The sequence below is a fragment of the Parus major genome, chromosome 22 (genome assembly GCF_001522545.3).
Source record: "Parus major isolate Abel chromosome 22, Parus_major1.1, whole genome shotgun sequence".
In the NCBI taxonomy this organism is placed as follows: domain Eukaryota; kingdom Metazoa; phylum Chordata; class Aves; order Passeriformes; family Paridae; genus Parus; species Parus major.
Window position 1 is genome coordinate 2173022 of NC_031790.1, and position 13028 is coordinate 2186049.

Below are 13028 nucleotides of genomic sequence, written 5' to 3' on the forward strand. Positions count from 1 at the left end.
CCTTCCTGCCTTCCTGCCTTCCTTCCTTCCTTCCTGCCTGCCTGCCTCCCCCTTTCCCTCTGCTCTTCCTTCCTTCTGCACTTCCTTCCCTCCCCCAACCCGAATTATTCCCGAAATAATCCCGTTTATAAATAACTCAGGACACTTTTAATCTCTCCTGGATTTTATCTTCCAGCCCCAAAAAATCAGCAATTCCTGCTCGAGGCTGGAGGGACACAGCAGGGATTTTTCCGCGTTTCCAATCCTCGGTTTTGCGAATTTGTAGGCGAAACAAAGCTGTAGGTCCCGGCTGGCCAAGCAGAGGGCACTGCTCCCTCATGATTCCAGATCTGCTTTGGGGTTTGAATCCCTAAATCCCGGCACGGAAAATCTCTGCCGGGAGCAGAAATAGCAGGAGCAGCAGCTGAGAAACCCTGCGTCCCCCTTCATCCCCCTGATTCCAACAGCTCCAAAAATCCAGGAATAATAAGTTCAGAAATGGGGATAACACCCAGTCGAACAGAGCAGCGATGGAGAGCACGGGGGAAGTGCTTAAAATGGGAAAAACGAGGAAAAAAGAGATTAAATCGACCCAGGAGATGAGAGCCTGGGCCAGTCTCATCACGGTGTCCTGACACCCAGCAGAGCAGGGGGGTGGCTGCACCCAGAGCCACGGAGCGGCTTCTCCATGAAAATGCACTAAAATTCCATATTTTTATCCCATAGATTCTGAAATGCAAGATTTTTTTCTACTTCCCCCCTCTCCCCGATGCTTATTAGAAAGCCTTGGAGAGGGTATCTCCTTCCCCTCGTCTTCCTGCAGCTCCTTCTCACTCCCATTTTCTCCACTTTTTACGTTATTTTGCTAATGGAGAAGGACAGAAAGCAGCTGGGAAGGAGCAGAGGGTGTAGAAAACCCTTCCAAGCCTCATCTCAGTTGTGCCAGAGCATCCCCAAACTCCTCGGAGGTGCCCACGCTCAGCTCTGTGCCTGCATCCACCTCGCTCAGTGCTCTCCTTATTCCCAAGGTCAATATTCCCATTTACATTCCTTATTTACACTCCTGCTATTGCCAAGGTCAATATTCCCATTATTCCCTCACTCTTGACCAAAAAAACCCCAAAATCGGGCAGGACTTGGGGGAGATGTTGGTTCTCCCGAGAGGCGGATTCCAGTTTCCAGAGCTTCGGATGCTCCTCCGCCGCTGCAGCTGCTGATGCATCCCAGCGATAGCTCCCGAAATCGGATACAGCGGGATCGCGCCGCTGCCATGGAAATGCTCCGGCCCCGCGCCGAGAGCGGCTCTGTCCCGGTTCCACCTAACCTGGTTAGAAAGAGGAGTAATGGTCCTGGAGAGCCGTAACAGGATTAAACCCCGTCTGGGGGAGCCGCTGATTCATGGGCGCTTGGGATGGATCCTCGCAGGTTTCTCCCCAGAAATTTCCCGCGTGCAGCTTCCTGCACAAAGGCTCCGGCCCGGAGCGCTGGGAAGCACTTAGGAAGGGTCTGATCCCCTCGGGAAGGTTCGGAGCCCCTTGGGAAGGGACTGAGACCCCCTGGATGACACTTGGGAAGGATCTGAGTCCCTTGGGAAGGGTCTGGCTCCCTCGGGAAGGGTCTGATCCCCCCTGGATAAGGCTGGGAAAAGCACCGAAAGGCTCCAGGAGGGCTCAGCACCAGCCGGCAGGGGAGCACCTGCGAGTTGATTTGGGAGCCTCTCCCAAGGCTCCGGATGCTCCAGAGGCCGCTTGCCAGCAAGGGAGGGCACGGAGAGGGATAGGGGCAGCCACACGGCCCCAAATCCACCCTGGAACGCGGTAAAAATCCCTTTTCCATCCCTCCACGAGCCGCCTTCGTCTCTCTGCGGGTCCCGAGAGCCAAAGCCAGACCGGGCATTAATCCCGGAGTCATCAGGGGCGGATAAAGGCACTTCCCCCAATTCCTTCCTGCTCGTCTCGATCCCAGCCAAGCATTTCACCTCGGCGCCGGCCGCCTCCCGCAGTAGCGAGCCGAGGTGTAAAATTACCCAACAAACCGGCCAGACGTGGCACTGAATCCCGCCGGGCACAGGGAAAAGGCTGGATGCGAGCGGGATGCAGCCCTGGATTTGTGGAGGGTGTTTGGAGCAGAAGAAGGGCTGGAAAGGGAGGAGGATCCAGCCCGAGGAGCCTCGTTCCTCTGTGGGACTGGGAATTTTGGGGGGTGGGCTGCAAGTGCAATAACCAGAAAATGGCAAAAAATGGCCCACAAAAAAAAAAAAACCAAAAACAAAACAAACAAATAAAAAAAACACACACAAAAAAAAAGAACCGAAAAGATGCAAAAAAGAAAAAGAAATAAATACAAAAAAAAGGGGCAAAAATTGCAAGAAATGGTAAAAAAAAAAAAAAGGCAATGAGGCAAAAAAAAAAAAAAAAAGGAAAAGGGAAAAAAAAAAAAAAAAAAAGGAGCAAAATATACAAAAATAAATGGCAAAAAATGGTTTCTCAGAGGAGAGTGTAAGAGGAGAGAAAGCACTGAGCAGGGCCTGGGCGTCCCCCACTAAAAGGATTCAGGAGATGCTGAGGGGATGCTGAGCCCGAGCCAGAACCCGCCCTGGGGAGGTGAGCTCCGCGATTCCCGTGATATGTCTGGTCAAAATTCCCTCTTTACACTGGAAAATAGGAATCATGGAATCACGGAAAGGCTTAGGCTGGAAAATCCGTTCAACATGGTCCCACGAGCAGGGATGTGCCACGGCTGGGAAAGCACCCGGAGCCAAACCCACGCACCCAGGGACTGGGAATGAGCCCTGGAATCACCAGGAAATAAATTTCCTGGAAAAATCAGGAATTAGGACCGACCCGTGGGGGGACTCCGAGCACTTTTGTCCTTGAGCCACTGTATTTATTTTCCCTTCTGTTGCAGCCCCTCACTTCCTTGCCTGCTTTGGGCAGTTTATTTATTCAGCCTCCCCTCCCGGGCCGGTTTTGGTGAGCGGGAGGCACCGGCCCAGCCCGGCCGCAGCGAGCTGGGCTCTGTCAGGGCTATCAGCGAGCACCAGCTCTGAGGCCGGCCAGGAATTTTAATTGAAATCGCCGCTCCCTGGACTCAGATAAAGCCCAGTATCACCCCACGGCCCGAGCGGCTCCCCAAGACCCCCCCGCTTTCCCACGGGGTACCAGGCGAGGCTCTGCCAGCTCAGCCGAGGAAGCGCTGGGACAAACTGGGAGGTAACTGGGAGCCGGAGCTGTCCCCACGTCCCTGTCCCAGCATCCCCTCCCCTCCCGCAGGAGCTTGGTGGTCTGCGCTCCTTATCAGCGCTTATCTGGTGGAGCCGCTCGCTAATGTGACCTTAATGGAGCTAAAATGGACTCGATTTGTTTTATTGCGGCTCAGCTCAAAGCCCGGCACCCCCTGCCCCCCTCCCTCCGCTCCTTCCCGCTTTCCTTGTTTTGGAAACGCGCAGGGAAGGGGCTGCGGGAGGAAGCGCGGAGGGAGACGGAGGCTCGGAGCCGGCAGCTCTCGGAGCCCCCCGAGCCCGAAGATGCTACCCACGCCCTTCTCGGTGAGGGACATCCTCAGCCTGCAGCGGCCGGAGGCTCCCGCGGGACCCCGCGCAGCCCCCGCCGGGCAGGAGGAGCCGCGGCAGCGTAAGTGCCCGCGGGACCCTGCGGAGACGGCGGAGGAAGTACCGGGGGGACCCCGGCGCGGATCCCGAGGGCAGCGTTGCGGTTTTCTCCTTTTTCCCCTTCCCTGCCCGCTTTTTTTCCCCCTACGGTTGGTTTGGTTTGGGGTTTTTTTGCGGTTGTTTGGGGCGTTTTTGGCGCATCCCGGCGCCGCCGCACATCCCCGCAGCTCGGGGAGAAGGGCTGGGCCGGGGGGTGGATGGAGCTGGGGATGGATTTGGGATATTGAGGGGTTTTTCCTGCCCATCGCCGCCTTTTTCGATGGGGACCCGCCCGGCCCCGGTAGCGCGGAGGATTCCCTAGAAGGGACCGGAGCTGTCCCCGGAGCTTCTCTCCGCAGCTGAAATCCCAAAGTTTCCTCTGCTCTGCTCCTGTTTCCCTCACGCAGAGCGGGGAAACGGGAAAACCAGTGGGAGCAGAGTGGGAGCACTGGGCAGACTGGGAAACGGAGGGGGAGAGGTGGAGAGGGACCGGGCAGGATTCTGTCCCCTTCACACCTTCATCCAGAGCCTTCCGTTCCCCTGGAATTCCCGAACCCCCTGGAATTCCCGAATCCCCTGGAATTCCCGAACTCCCTAGAATTCCCGAATCCCCTGGACTGCCTGCCAGGGTCTCCAAGCACATCCCAGCCGGGGCTGGACCTGATCTCCGCTGCTCCTCAGCCTCACAAAATCCCAACAAATCAGAAATCCCAAAAACCATCAACTCCTCTCAGATTTAACCATTTCCCCTTCTGCACTCGCAGCCCCTTCGGTTTTTTGTTTTATTTTGTTTTGCCAAAATTTAGAGAAATGTGGGATTCTCCTTCCCTGGATCTGGAGGCAGATCCTGCCGGAGGTCTGGATCCCATTCCTGTGGAGCAGGATGGTGGGAAAAGGGGATTTGGGGTCTGGAATACTCGAACCTGCCGTGTGTCCCCTTTCCTTGTGCCCCTCATACAACGGTGGCAGCCCCAAAACATCAGAGGTGTCATTAGGAGGGGAAAAAAGGAGGTTTTATCCAGAACTCGTGTAACAGCCTAATTCTTTAAAAATATATATATATTTATAATGTGAATATATATATATATATATTTAAAATGTGAATTTTATTGAATTCTCAATAAACATCCCGGGAAAATTAAAATTAAATTTACCAAGTACCAGCCTTCACTTCATGAACTGTCAGCGCTACTCCATCTTAGGTGTGCCATTCCCAGTTTGATCCCTCCTTTGGAAACGCCCTCTGGCCGGGTACAGAGCTGTGTTTGGATCTGACTTGGCTCGCTTTTTCTCCCTGCCGCAGGAAAATCTCCGGTCCCCCGGCCCTTTGAGGCCGAGGAGAAGCGACGGAAGCCCCGCGTTCTGTTCTCTCAGGCGCAGGTGCTGGAACTGGAGCGGCACTTCCAGCGGCAGAAATACCTGTCCGGGCCCGAGCGGGAGCAGCTGGCGCTGCAGCTGCAGCTCAGCCCCACGCAGGTGAAGATCTGGTTCCAGAACCGGCGCTACAAGAGCAAGAGGCAGCGGCAGGAGCGCTGTCCGGGCCCGGCGCTGCCCGCACTGTCCCCGCGCAGGATGGCGGTGCCGGTGCTGGTGAGGGATGGGGCACCCTGCCCGAGGGGCTCCCGGCCCTTCCCAGCGCCCTGCGCCATTCCAGGCCTTTTTTCCTACGGCTCCTGCTATGGCAGCACCGCTTTCGGAGCGGGGTGCGGGGGGGCGTACCCAGGGGTGCCCCCCAGTGCCGCCCCTGGCCCTGCCCAGCGCCAGGCCCCGGGAATCAGCGCCGGGAGCCGGAGGTGAGCGCGGAACAGGCACCAGGAAAGCTCCAGAGCCAAGCCCTGATCGGGACAGGAGCCAAATCCAAAGGATTCCTGGCGGCCCGGACAGCGGGACAATCCCACCGCATCCCTGGGAACAGAGAGAGAGGGACGCTGCCGCCTCAGCGCTGAGGCTTTGGGCACCCAACAATTATAAATTATTTATTATTACACACAATAATTTGGCGTCTTCCTGCTCCCAAGGGATTTGCTCCCCTAGGATGCCACCAGGACTTGGTTTTTCTTCCTCAGGATAATTGGGTAACAGGTTCCCTGCACATTCCCGCGCTTTTTTTTATGGACGATATTTGATGCTTTGAGTTCTTGTAATTTCTAGATTTATTTCTGATTTGTTCCTCTTAATAACTCTCAGCACAGTTATCAATTCCTGCCTTTGTCATTTATATTATTGTTGCTATTATTATTATTATTACTGTTATTATTTGCAAATAAAAACAAATCGGTGAAATTGTGTTCTCGCTCTCTTGCCATTTCTCACTTTGTATTTTGAATTTTCCCATCCACAATTTGCACCTGAGCATCCAAACCTGAGCCAAAGAAAAATAAAAATCAAATAAAATCCTAATAATCCAAGCAAAAATCACCGTGTAGTCCAAGATCGGGAATTCCCAAGCTTTAACCTCTCCAAAGCTTTGTTCCCCGTTTCTTCCCACTCCATTCCCGACAGCTCCTTATCCTGTTGCATTTGGGAAAAGCCAAAGTTTTTTACCAAAGGGGGGTAATTAAAGCTTTTTTCTCTGATCCCGCTCAGCCTCCGGCGCTCCATCTCTTCCCGAATGGGACATTCCCGAGGCACTGGGATCAAACGGAGGATCCCCGGCAGGGACAGAGGATTTCTGCGGCTCCAAGGCTTTTGGAACGCTGCCCCTTCCCTCCCCTCCATCCATCCTCGCTCGTTCAGGGATCTCGCCCCGCTCTGGAGCAGCCGCGGGACTCCACAGGGTCCTTTCCCCCGCAATTCCACAGGGAATTCCCTTTTCCCTGCCCTGGGAATTGCTGCTGGCGCTGGGGAAAGCTCCGGGATCCCAGCGCGGGGGCTCACCTGGAATCCCGAACATTGAGACTTTTCCTTGGAGGTTCAGCAACAAACTGAGGGAAACCCCAGGAAACTCCCCCAAATAAAGGCAGAAATCAAGGAAGGAAATTGCTTCCCTCTGGGGAAAAAAAAGCCTGGAAATGGGAATCGTGAGATCTGGAGGAGCCTCAGGGACGGGGTGAGATCGTTGGGATTGTCCAGGGCAGGGCCAAGATTGGGACTCGATGATCCTTGTGGGTCCCTTCCAGCTCAGGATATTCTCAGTTCCTTCCTAACTCTTCCCAAATTCCCTTTCTCCGCCTAAAATGAGGCTGAGCCATTGGAGCTCCTGAGCTTTTCCAAGAATTCCGTGAGTTTGGGGGGGATAATTCCCAAACCAGTGGCTGAGGAAGGGAAAAGGGTTGGAAAAGCCGAGTTTGGGTCACGTTTGCACAAGCGGCTGTAACCAAACACCTCCTCTAAAATCAACAAAGTCCGCAGGGGATTTGAGGGAAATCTTTTGTTTCCCTTTTTAAGGGTAAAAAAAACCACCCGGATTTTGCTGCTGAATGGGCTGGGTTTGGGCGAAAGGAATAAAAGAAAGGGTTGGGGCTGATATTCCAGCAGGGAAAGGAGTTCGGAGACAACAGAGCTGGAGGAGGTCACTGATAAATTCATATTTCGAGATTTATAGATTTATTTCAATATAAACTGCCCGCAATTCCCAGGGATTCTGCTCATCCGCATCCCCAGAGCTCCTACGGGATCCTCCCCAGGAGATGGATTTGCCAAAGTGGATTTTTAATCCCGTGTTCCCCACGTCTGGGGAGGCCGTTGGGCTTGTTTTCCAAACAGAAACTCTGGAAGAACAGCCACAAACAAATCAGATCCTCAGGAAAGGATCTGTTCGAGTGGGCAGCTCCACTCGTGGTTTTCCTTGGATTTGGGAAGGTTTTGCTCCTTTTGGGTGCACCTTTTACTTTGTTATAAAAGGTGTTCAGGCTTCTTAAATGAGTTGAGAAATTAGTCTGAAGTTCAGGCTTAAACTTTCAGCCTTTTCCATGCCAGGATTTGCCTCTGGAGCTGCTCTCCCTGGTTTTTAAATCATCCCCAAACTCTCTCTGGAGCGGCTTTACAAAGCTCCAAAAACGTCTTGGACATTTTTCCCGTTTTCCGACACGCTCAAAGTGGAGGCGTTTGACGAAAACCCTCAAAATACTTTTAAAAAATCACCCAACCCTTTTATTTCTCCTCTTTTCCCCCTGAAAGCGGCGTTTTCCCAAAGGGCTCAGGGACATAGAGCAGGGAGGAGAAGCAGAGCTGGCAGCGGGGCGATGGATGCGGAACATCATCCGAGGATGGTCTCCCAAAAACCCCCAGTGTGGACGCATTGTGACCCCCAAATCCACATCTTTGTCTTCAAATCCGGAGGGATCTGTGCGCGAGGGAAGCGACGGGGGCGCTGAGGGGCGGCTGTGACCCCACAGATCCCTAGGGAGGAGGAGGAGGAGGAGGAGGAGAAGGAGAAGGAGAAGGAGGGAGAAGGCAGCGGCCCCAGAGCCGGAGGGAGGCAGAAGGGCGTAGACAGTGCCGGGCTCTCCAATCAGCCCCAGGAGGTTTGGCCCCGCCGGGATAAATGCGGGAGGGGAGGGGAGGGGATGCAGCGAGCCCCGGCAGGCTCAGGAGCCGGGCATGAGCGGCGGGGAGCGGCCGGGAGCGGGGCAGAGCTCGGCCCGCACCCTCCCGGCCATGAGCGGCTCCCCCGGGCCGGCCCCGCAGCCCCGAGCCGGCCCCTCCAGGCCCCGCACGTCCTTCCTCATCCAGGACATCCTTCGGGACGGGCCCGAGAGCGCCGGGAGCGGGGGGAATGCGGAGCTGGGAGCGGCCAGCGAGGAGCGCGGAGGGGTCAGCCCAGCACCGGGGCTCCCCCACGGGGGTCCCCAGCCTCCCGGAGCCTCTGGGACACCCCCGGGACCAGACACAGGTAACGGGGAGGTGCCGGCTGAGGGGAGCGGGAATGGATCGGGGATGCATTGGGAATGGATCAGGGATAGCTGTGCTTGGGACAGGGAATGGATTGGGAATGGATCAGGGATGGATCAGGAATGGATCGGGAATGGATCAGGACAGTCCGTGCTTGGGTGAGGAGTAGATCAGGAATGGATCAAAAATGTATTGGGAATGTTTGTGTTTAGGATAGGGAATGGGTCAGGGATGGGTCAGGGATGGGTCAGGGATGGGTCAGGGATGGGTCAGTAATGATCAAGAATGGGTCAGGAATGTCTGAGCTCAGGTCAGGGAATGGGTCAGTAATGATCAGGAATGATCAAGAATAAATCAAGAATGAATCAGGAATAATCAGGAATGGATTGGGAATGATCAGGAATGATCAGGAATGTCTGAGCTCAGGTCAGTCAAGGGGCAGGATCCAGACCTGGCTGCTGGAGCCAGAGATTGGATTAAGCTCCAGGAGCATCCGAGGGGGAGCAGAAGGAATTTAGAGAGCTCAAATCTTCCCCCGGTGCCTGAAGGACCCCAAGCTTGGAGTCTGCCTAAAACATTCCCTAAAAACCCACTAGATGCATTTCCACAAAATCTTGGGAAAAACATTCCCTTTAACGCAAATCCCAGAAAAGGCACCTTGGGAAGGGGCTGCCCAGAACGGGAGGAGCAGCATCCCCAAATCCCAGCGGGACACAGGATTTTGGGACACAAAATTTTGAGGGGACTCAGCCTTTCCCTGCTGGAGGCCGAGCTCAAACAGCCCCAAATCCCTTTGGAATTCTGCAGCTCTCGCTCCCACAGCCCCACCAGGGGAATTTTGGCTTTCCAGCCCAATTCTATGAACAGAAATTTCTACCTGAAAACTCCAAGATTTCAGGGACAACCAACAAAGCTGGTAATTAAATCCCTTGGGTTTTTTCCCCTTGAGCTTCTACTCACACCTTAAGAAAATAAACTGAGAAATGACCAGAAGTGCAAAGAATTGGCCGATTTCCATCCGGATAATGCACAAAGAGGGATTAATTCCAAAAATAAATTTAACTGAGAGATTTGAGCCATTATAGGTGAGATTTCCTGGGAGCTCAGAACCTTCCTGGCTCTTGACTCCGGTGATCCATCAGGAATTAGTTGGAGATCCAAGGCCAGGTCTGAAGTTTGAGATGTAAAGGGTTAAAAGTGCCCTAAAATCTCTTGGCATTGCCTTGGAGTTCTGGGATGGAAAAGGGAAGAATTCATTCCTGATGCTCTCCAGCTGCAGTCTGCCCTGAGCTGCTCCCACTTCCCACTGCAAAGCCCTTCCCTGCAGGATTGAGGACCCTGAGGATTTATTTCCTTTGGGAATTCTGGTTTTCCCCCAGTCACAGCAGGACACTCCAAAGCAGGACTTGATAAGGATCCTGCCAAAAAATCCCTTTGATGGCATTTTGGACATAACAACAGAACCTTGGGATTTAGGGAGGCCTCCACTGCACTGGAAAATATCCCTTTTTGGGGATTTTATCCTATCCTATTTTATTTGAGATATTGTTCCATCCTATCATATTTTATTTGGGATATTATTTCTATCCTATCCCTATTCCCATCCCAATCCCTATTCTTATTCTTATCCTGATCCCGATCCCAATCCCTATTCCTGTCCCTATTCCCATCCCCATCCCAATCCCTATTCCCATCCACTCCTTGGATCTCAGTTCCTATGGAATTCAGAAGGATGTGAATTAAACACTGTGATTTAGGAAGACAAAACTCCCCTGTTTGACTCCCACACCATTAAATTACATCATTCCCAAGAAAATGGGAATTTTCCCCTCTCTCTAAGGGGGAAAACCAAGCGATTCTGGTAATTTCCAATCAGGAATGTTTCCCCAGCAAGAACTTTTTTTCCCCCAGAGTGGAAATTTTTCTCGGTGCGAGAATTTTTCCATGCGGTTCATTCCCAATTCTTCCCTTCCCAGACGCGCCCATGGAGCCGTTCCTGTCCGGCTGCACCTCCACTGTGCACCCGCGGCCTCCCAGGCAGGGAAAACGTTCCCGAGCTGCCTTTTCCCACAGCCAGGTGATCGAACTGGAGCGGAAATTCAGCCACCAGAAATACCTGTCAGCCCCGGAGAGAGCGCACCTGGCGCGGCACCTGCAGCTCACCGAGACCCAGGTGAAGATCTGGTTCCAGAACAGGAGGTACAAGACCAAGAGGAAACAGGTGGTGACCGGGATGAGCCGCTTGGACTCGCACCAGGATCCGCCAGAATTCCCAGGAATGTCGCTGCTGTCGCTCAGGGGAACCTGGCCTTACCTGCCCTGCCTGTACTACGTCAATTCCTGGAGCCCCTCCTGGTAGAAATGGGTTTTTTTAGGTGGGAAATGTCCGGTTTTTCCTTATTTCCAGAGGGGAGGGATTTCACTGGCAGCGTTTTGTAGTGGCAGCATCAAATTCCTTCCTCACTAACATTGAAAGAATGGGAAAAGGCCCCAAATTTGATCACTCTGGGAGTTCCCAGGGAATCCCTGGCTGCTCCATCCCTGGAAAATTCAGGTTGGATGAGGTTTGGAGCTGAGGACACCTGGCCTTACCTGCCTTGGCTTTATTATGGGAATTCCTGGAGTCGTTCCTGGTAGAAACGGATTTTTTGGGAGGAAAAAATCCAGTTTTTCCTTAAATTCAGAGCAGAGGAATTGGCAGGTCAAAATTCACTCCTCACTAACACTGAAATAACAAAAAAAAAGCCCCAAATTTTAATAACAATAAATTAATTGCATTCAATTAATTGCAAATTTGATTGCTCTGGGAATTCCCAGGGAATCTGTGGCTGCTCCATCCCTGGAAGTGCCCAAATCCACGCTGGATGAGGTTTGGAGCTGAGGGCACCTGGAATTCTTGAGTGGCTGCTGCACCTCAGGGTAGAAATGGCTTTTTTAGGTGAGAAAGATCCGGTTTTTCCTTCAATCCAGAGGGAAGGGATTTCAGCGGCAGCATAAAATTCACTCCTCGTTAACGCTGAAACAAACAAAGGAAAACCCCCAAATTTTAATAATATTTCATTTATTTTATTGCAATGCTTCAGGAATTCCCAGGGAATCCATGGCTGCCTCATCCCTGGAAATCCCAAATCCCGGGTGGCTGCACCCCCTCCTGGTAAAAGCTGCGTTTTTGGTTGGAAAATATAATTTTTCCCTTAAATCTGGGCTGTTTGTGGGATTTTCAGAGCCAGCACAAACCTCTCCGGACGCCAGAAACCTAAAATTTGACCTTAAAATTCCATTTAATTCAGTGTTGGATTGCAAGGCTGTGGGAATTCCCAGGGAATTCCCATCCCTGGAAGTGCCCAGATCCCGGAGGTGCTGGAGGTGCCACCCCTGGGGACAATGGGGCAGTGACAGACGAGTTTTGCATATCCGGGTGTTGGCCCTGCCCGAGCTGCAGAGCAGCAAATCCCGGCTGAGACTGAAATTTAGGGCTTGGAGCCAGATTTTTCCAAGCCAGAATTCCATTGATCAGCGCAATTCTCGGAGCTGGGTCACCAGAACAACACCAGGATGATCCAAACGAGTTGTTTTTTAGGGGGGAAAAAATCCCATTTGCACTTAGAGAATACCAAAAATGTAACTTTTTTAATGAATTATACTGAAATTGTCATAAATTCCATGGGAAAAGTGTGGGAATAAAGGAGATTTCCTTTATTGTTTCCCTTTTTAGATGGAAAATATCCTTAATATTGGATATTAAGGAATATTTCCCTAAATATTTCCTGAATATTTCCTTAAATTCATTTTAATGGATTTTCTCAGCTGGAGTAATTCAGGAAAGCTCTGCTGGGGCAGATTTCATCTCCTGGAATGAAAATCCACCCCGGGTTTCTTCCCTGGGAAACTCCAGGAATGTTCCTCCGATTCCTGCTCTTTCCGTGAAAATCTCGGCGCTCCCATTCCCTCCTGGAGCAGGGAAAGGCAGACAATAAAGAATGGGAATTTGCCCGAATTTTTCTCTTTCCCACAGGATTTTTCGGGATTTCTCTTTTGCTTCGCGAATCCTTCGAGCTCCCGGGCAAAGAGGAAGCAAAAATTCCAGGGGGAAAATTCCAAGGAAGGGAGGAGAGGGAGTGGAGCACAGCCAGACTCGGGAGTCAGGGATTTTTCTCTCTATATCACAATTTCTCTGCTCTGGAGGCCGAGCCATGGCTTTGGAATTGTCTCAAAGTAACTTTTCCTATCTCCAGCTCCGTTGGTGTCCCAGGGCTCCCGAGGATCCCGAATTCCAGCAGGGAAGGACAGCTCCTCTCCACTGTTGCAAAATGTTCCCATCCCTGCTCTTATCCAGCAACAAAAATCCCTTTCTCGACCTCAAAGCTGGGAATACACCCCCACTCCCCCCTCCCGAGGGCACCTCCTGCCCAAATCCCAAGGATTTCACTCCCAGAGCCTCGGGATGCCGCTGAAATCCAGGCACAGAATTTAACCCACAACCGCCGGGAAAGAGCTCGGAGCTTCCCGCAGGTCACGGCCTGGAGTGGGAATGGGAAGGGCTGGGAAAAGGAGAATAAACTGGGAA

General features: G+C 52.5%; 2 protein-coding genes and 1 long non-coding RNA gene across 3 annotated transcripts in view; 2 read left to right on the forward strand and 1 right to left on the reverse strand.

The window, feature by feature from the left end:
* The first annotated feature begins 3505 nt into the window (after window positions 1-3505).
* On the forward strand, window positions 3506-5425 carry NKX2-6 (NK2 homeobox 6). The gene is made up of 2 exons (XM_019008807.2): window positions 3506-3611; window positions 4932-5425. The coding sequence occupies exons 1-2, from the start codon at window positions 3506-3508 to the stop codon at window positions 5423-5425; spliced, it is 600 nt and encodes a 199-aa protein (XP_018864352.1).
* A 2698-nt stretch (window positions 5426-8123) lies between these two features.
* On the forward strand, window positions 8124-13009 carry NKX3-1 (NK3 homeobox 1). The gene is made up of 3 exons (XM_015648628.3): window positions 8124-8462; window positions 10438-10836; window positions 12697-13009. The coding sequence occupies exons 1-2, from the start codon at window positions 8171-8173 to the stop codon at window positions 10818-10820; spliced, it is 675 nt and encodes a 224-aa protein (XP_015504114.1). The 5' UTR covers window positions 8124-8170; the 3' UTR covers window positions 10821-10836; window positions 12697-13009.
* LOC117245404 overlaps window positions 11193-13028 on the reverse strand; it is a 6056-nt gene continuing 4220 nt past the window's right edge. Inside the window, exon 2 of the long non-coding RNA XR_004500076.1 lies at window positions 11193-11477. This is a non-coding gene — a long non-coding RNA (uncharacterized LOC117245404). The remainder of the gene's footprint in view (window positions 11478-13028) is intronic.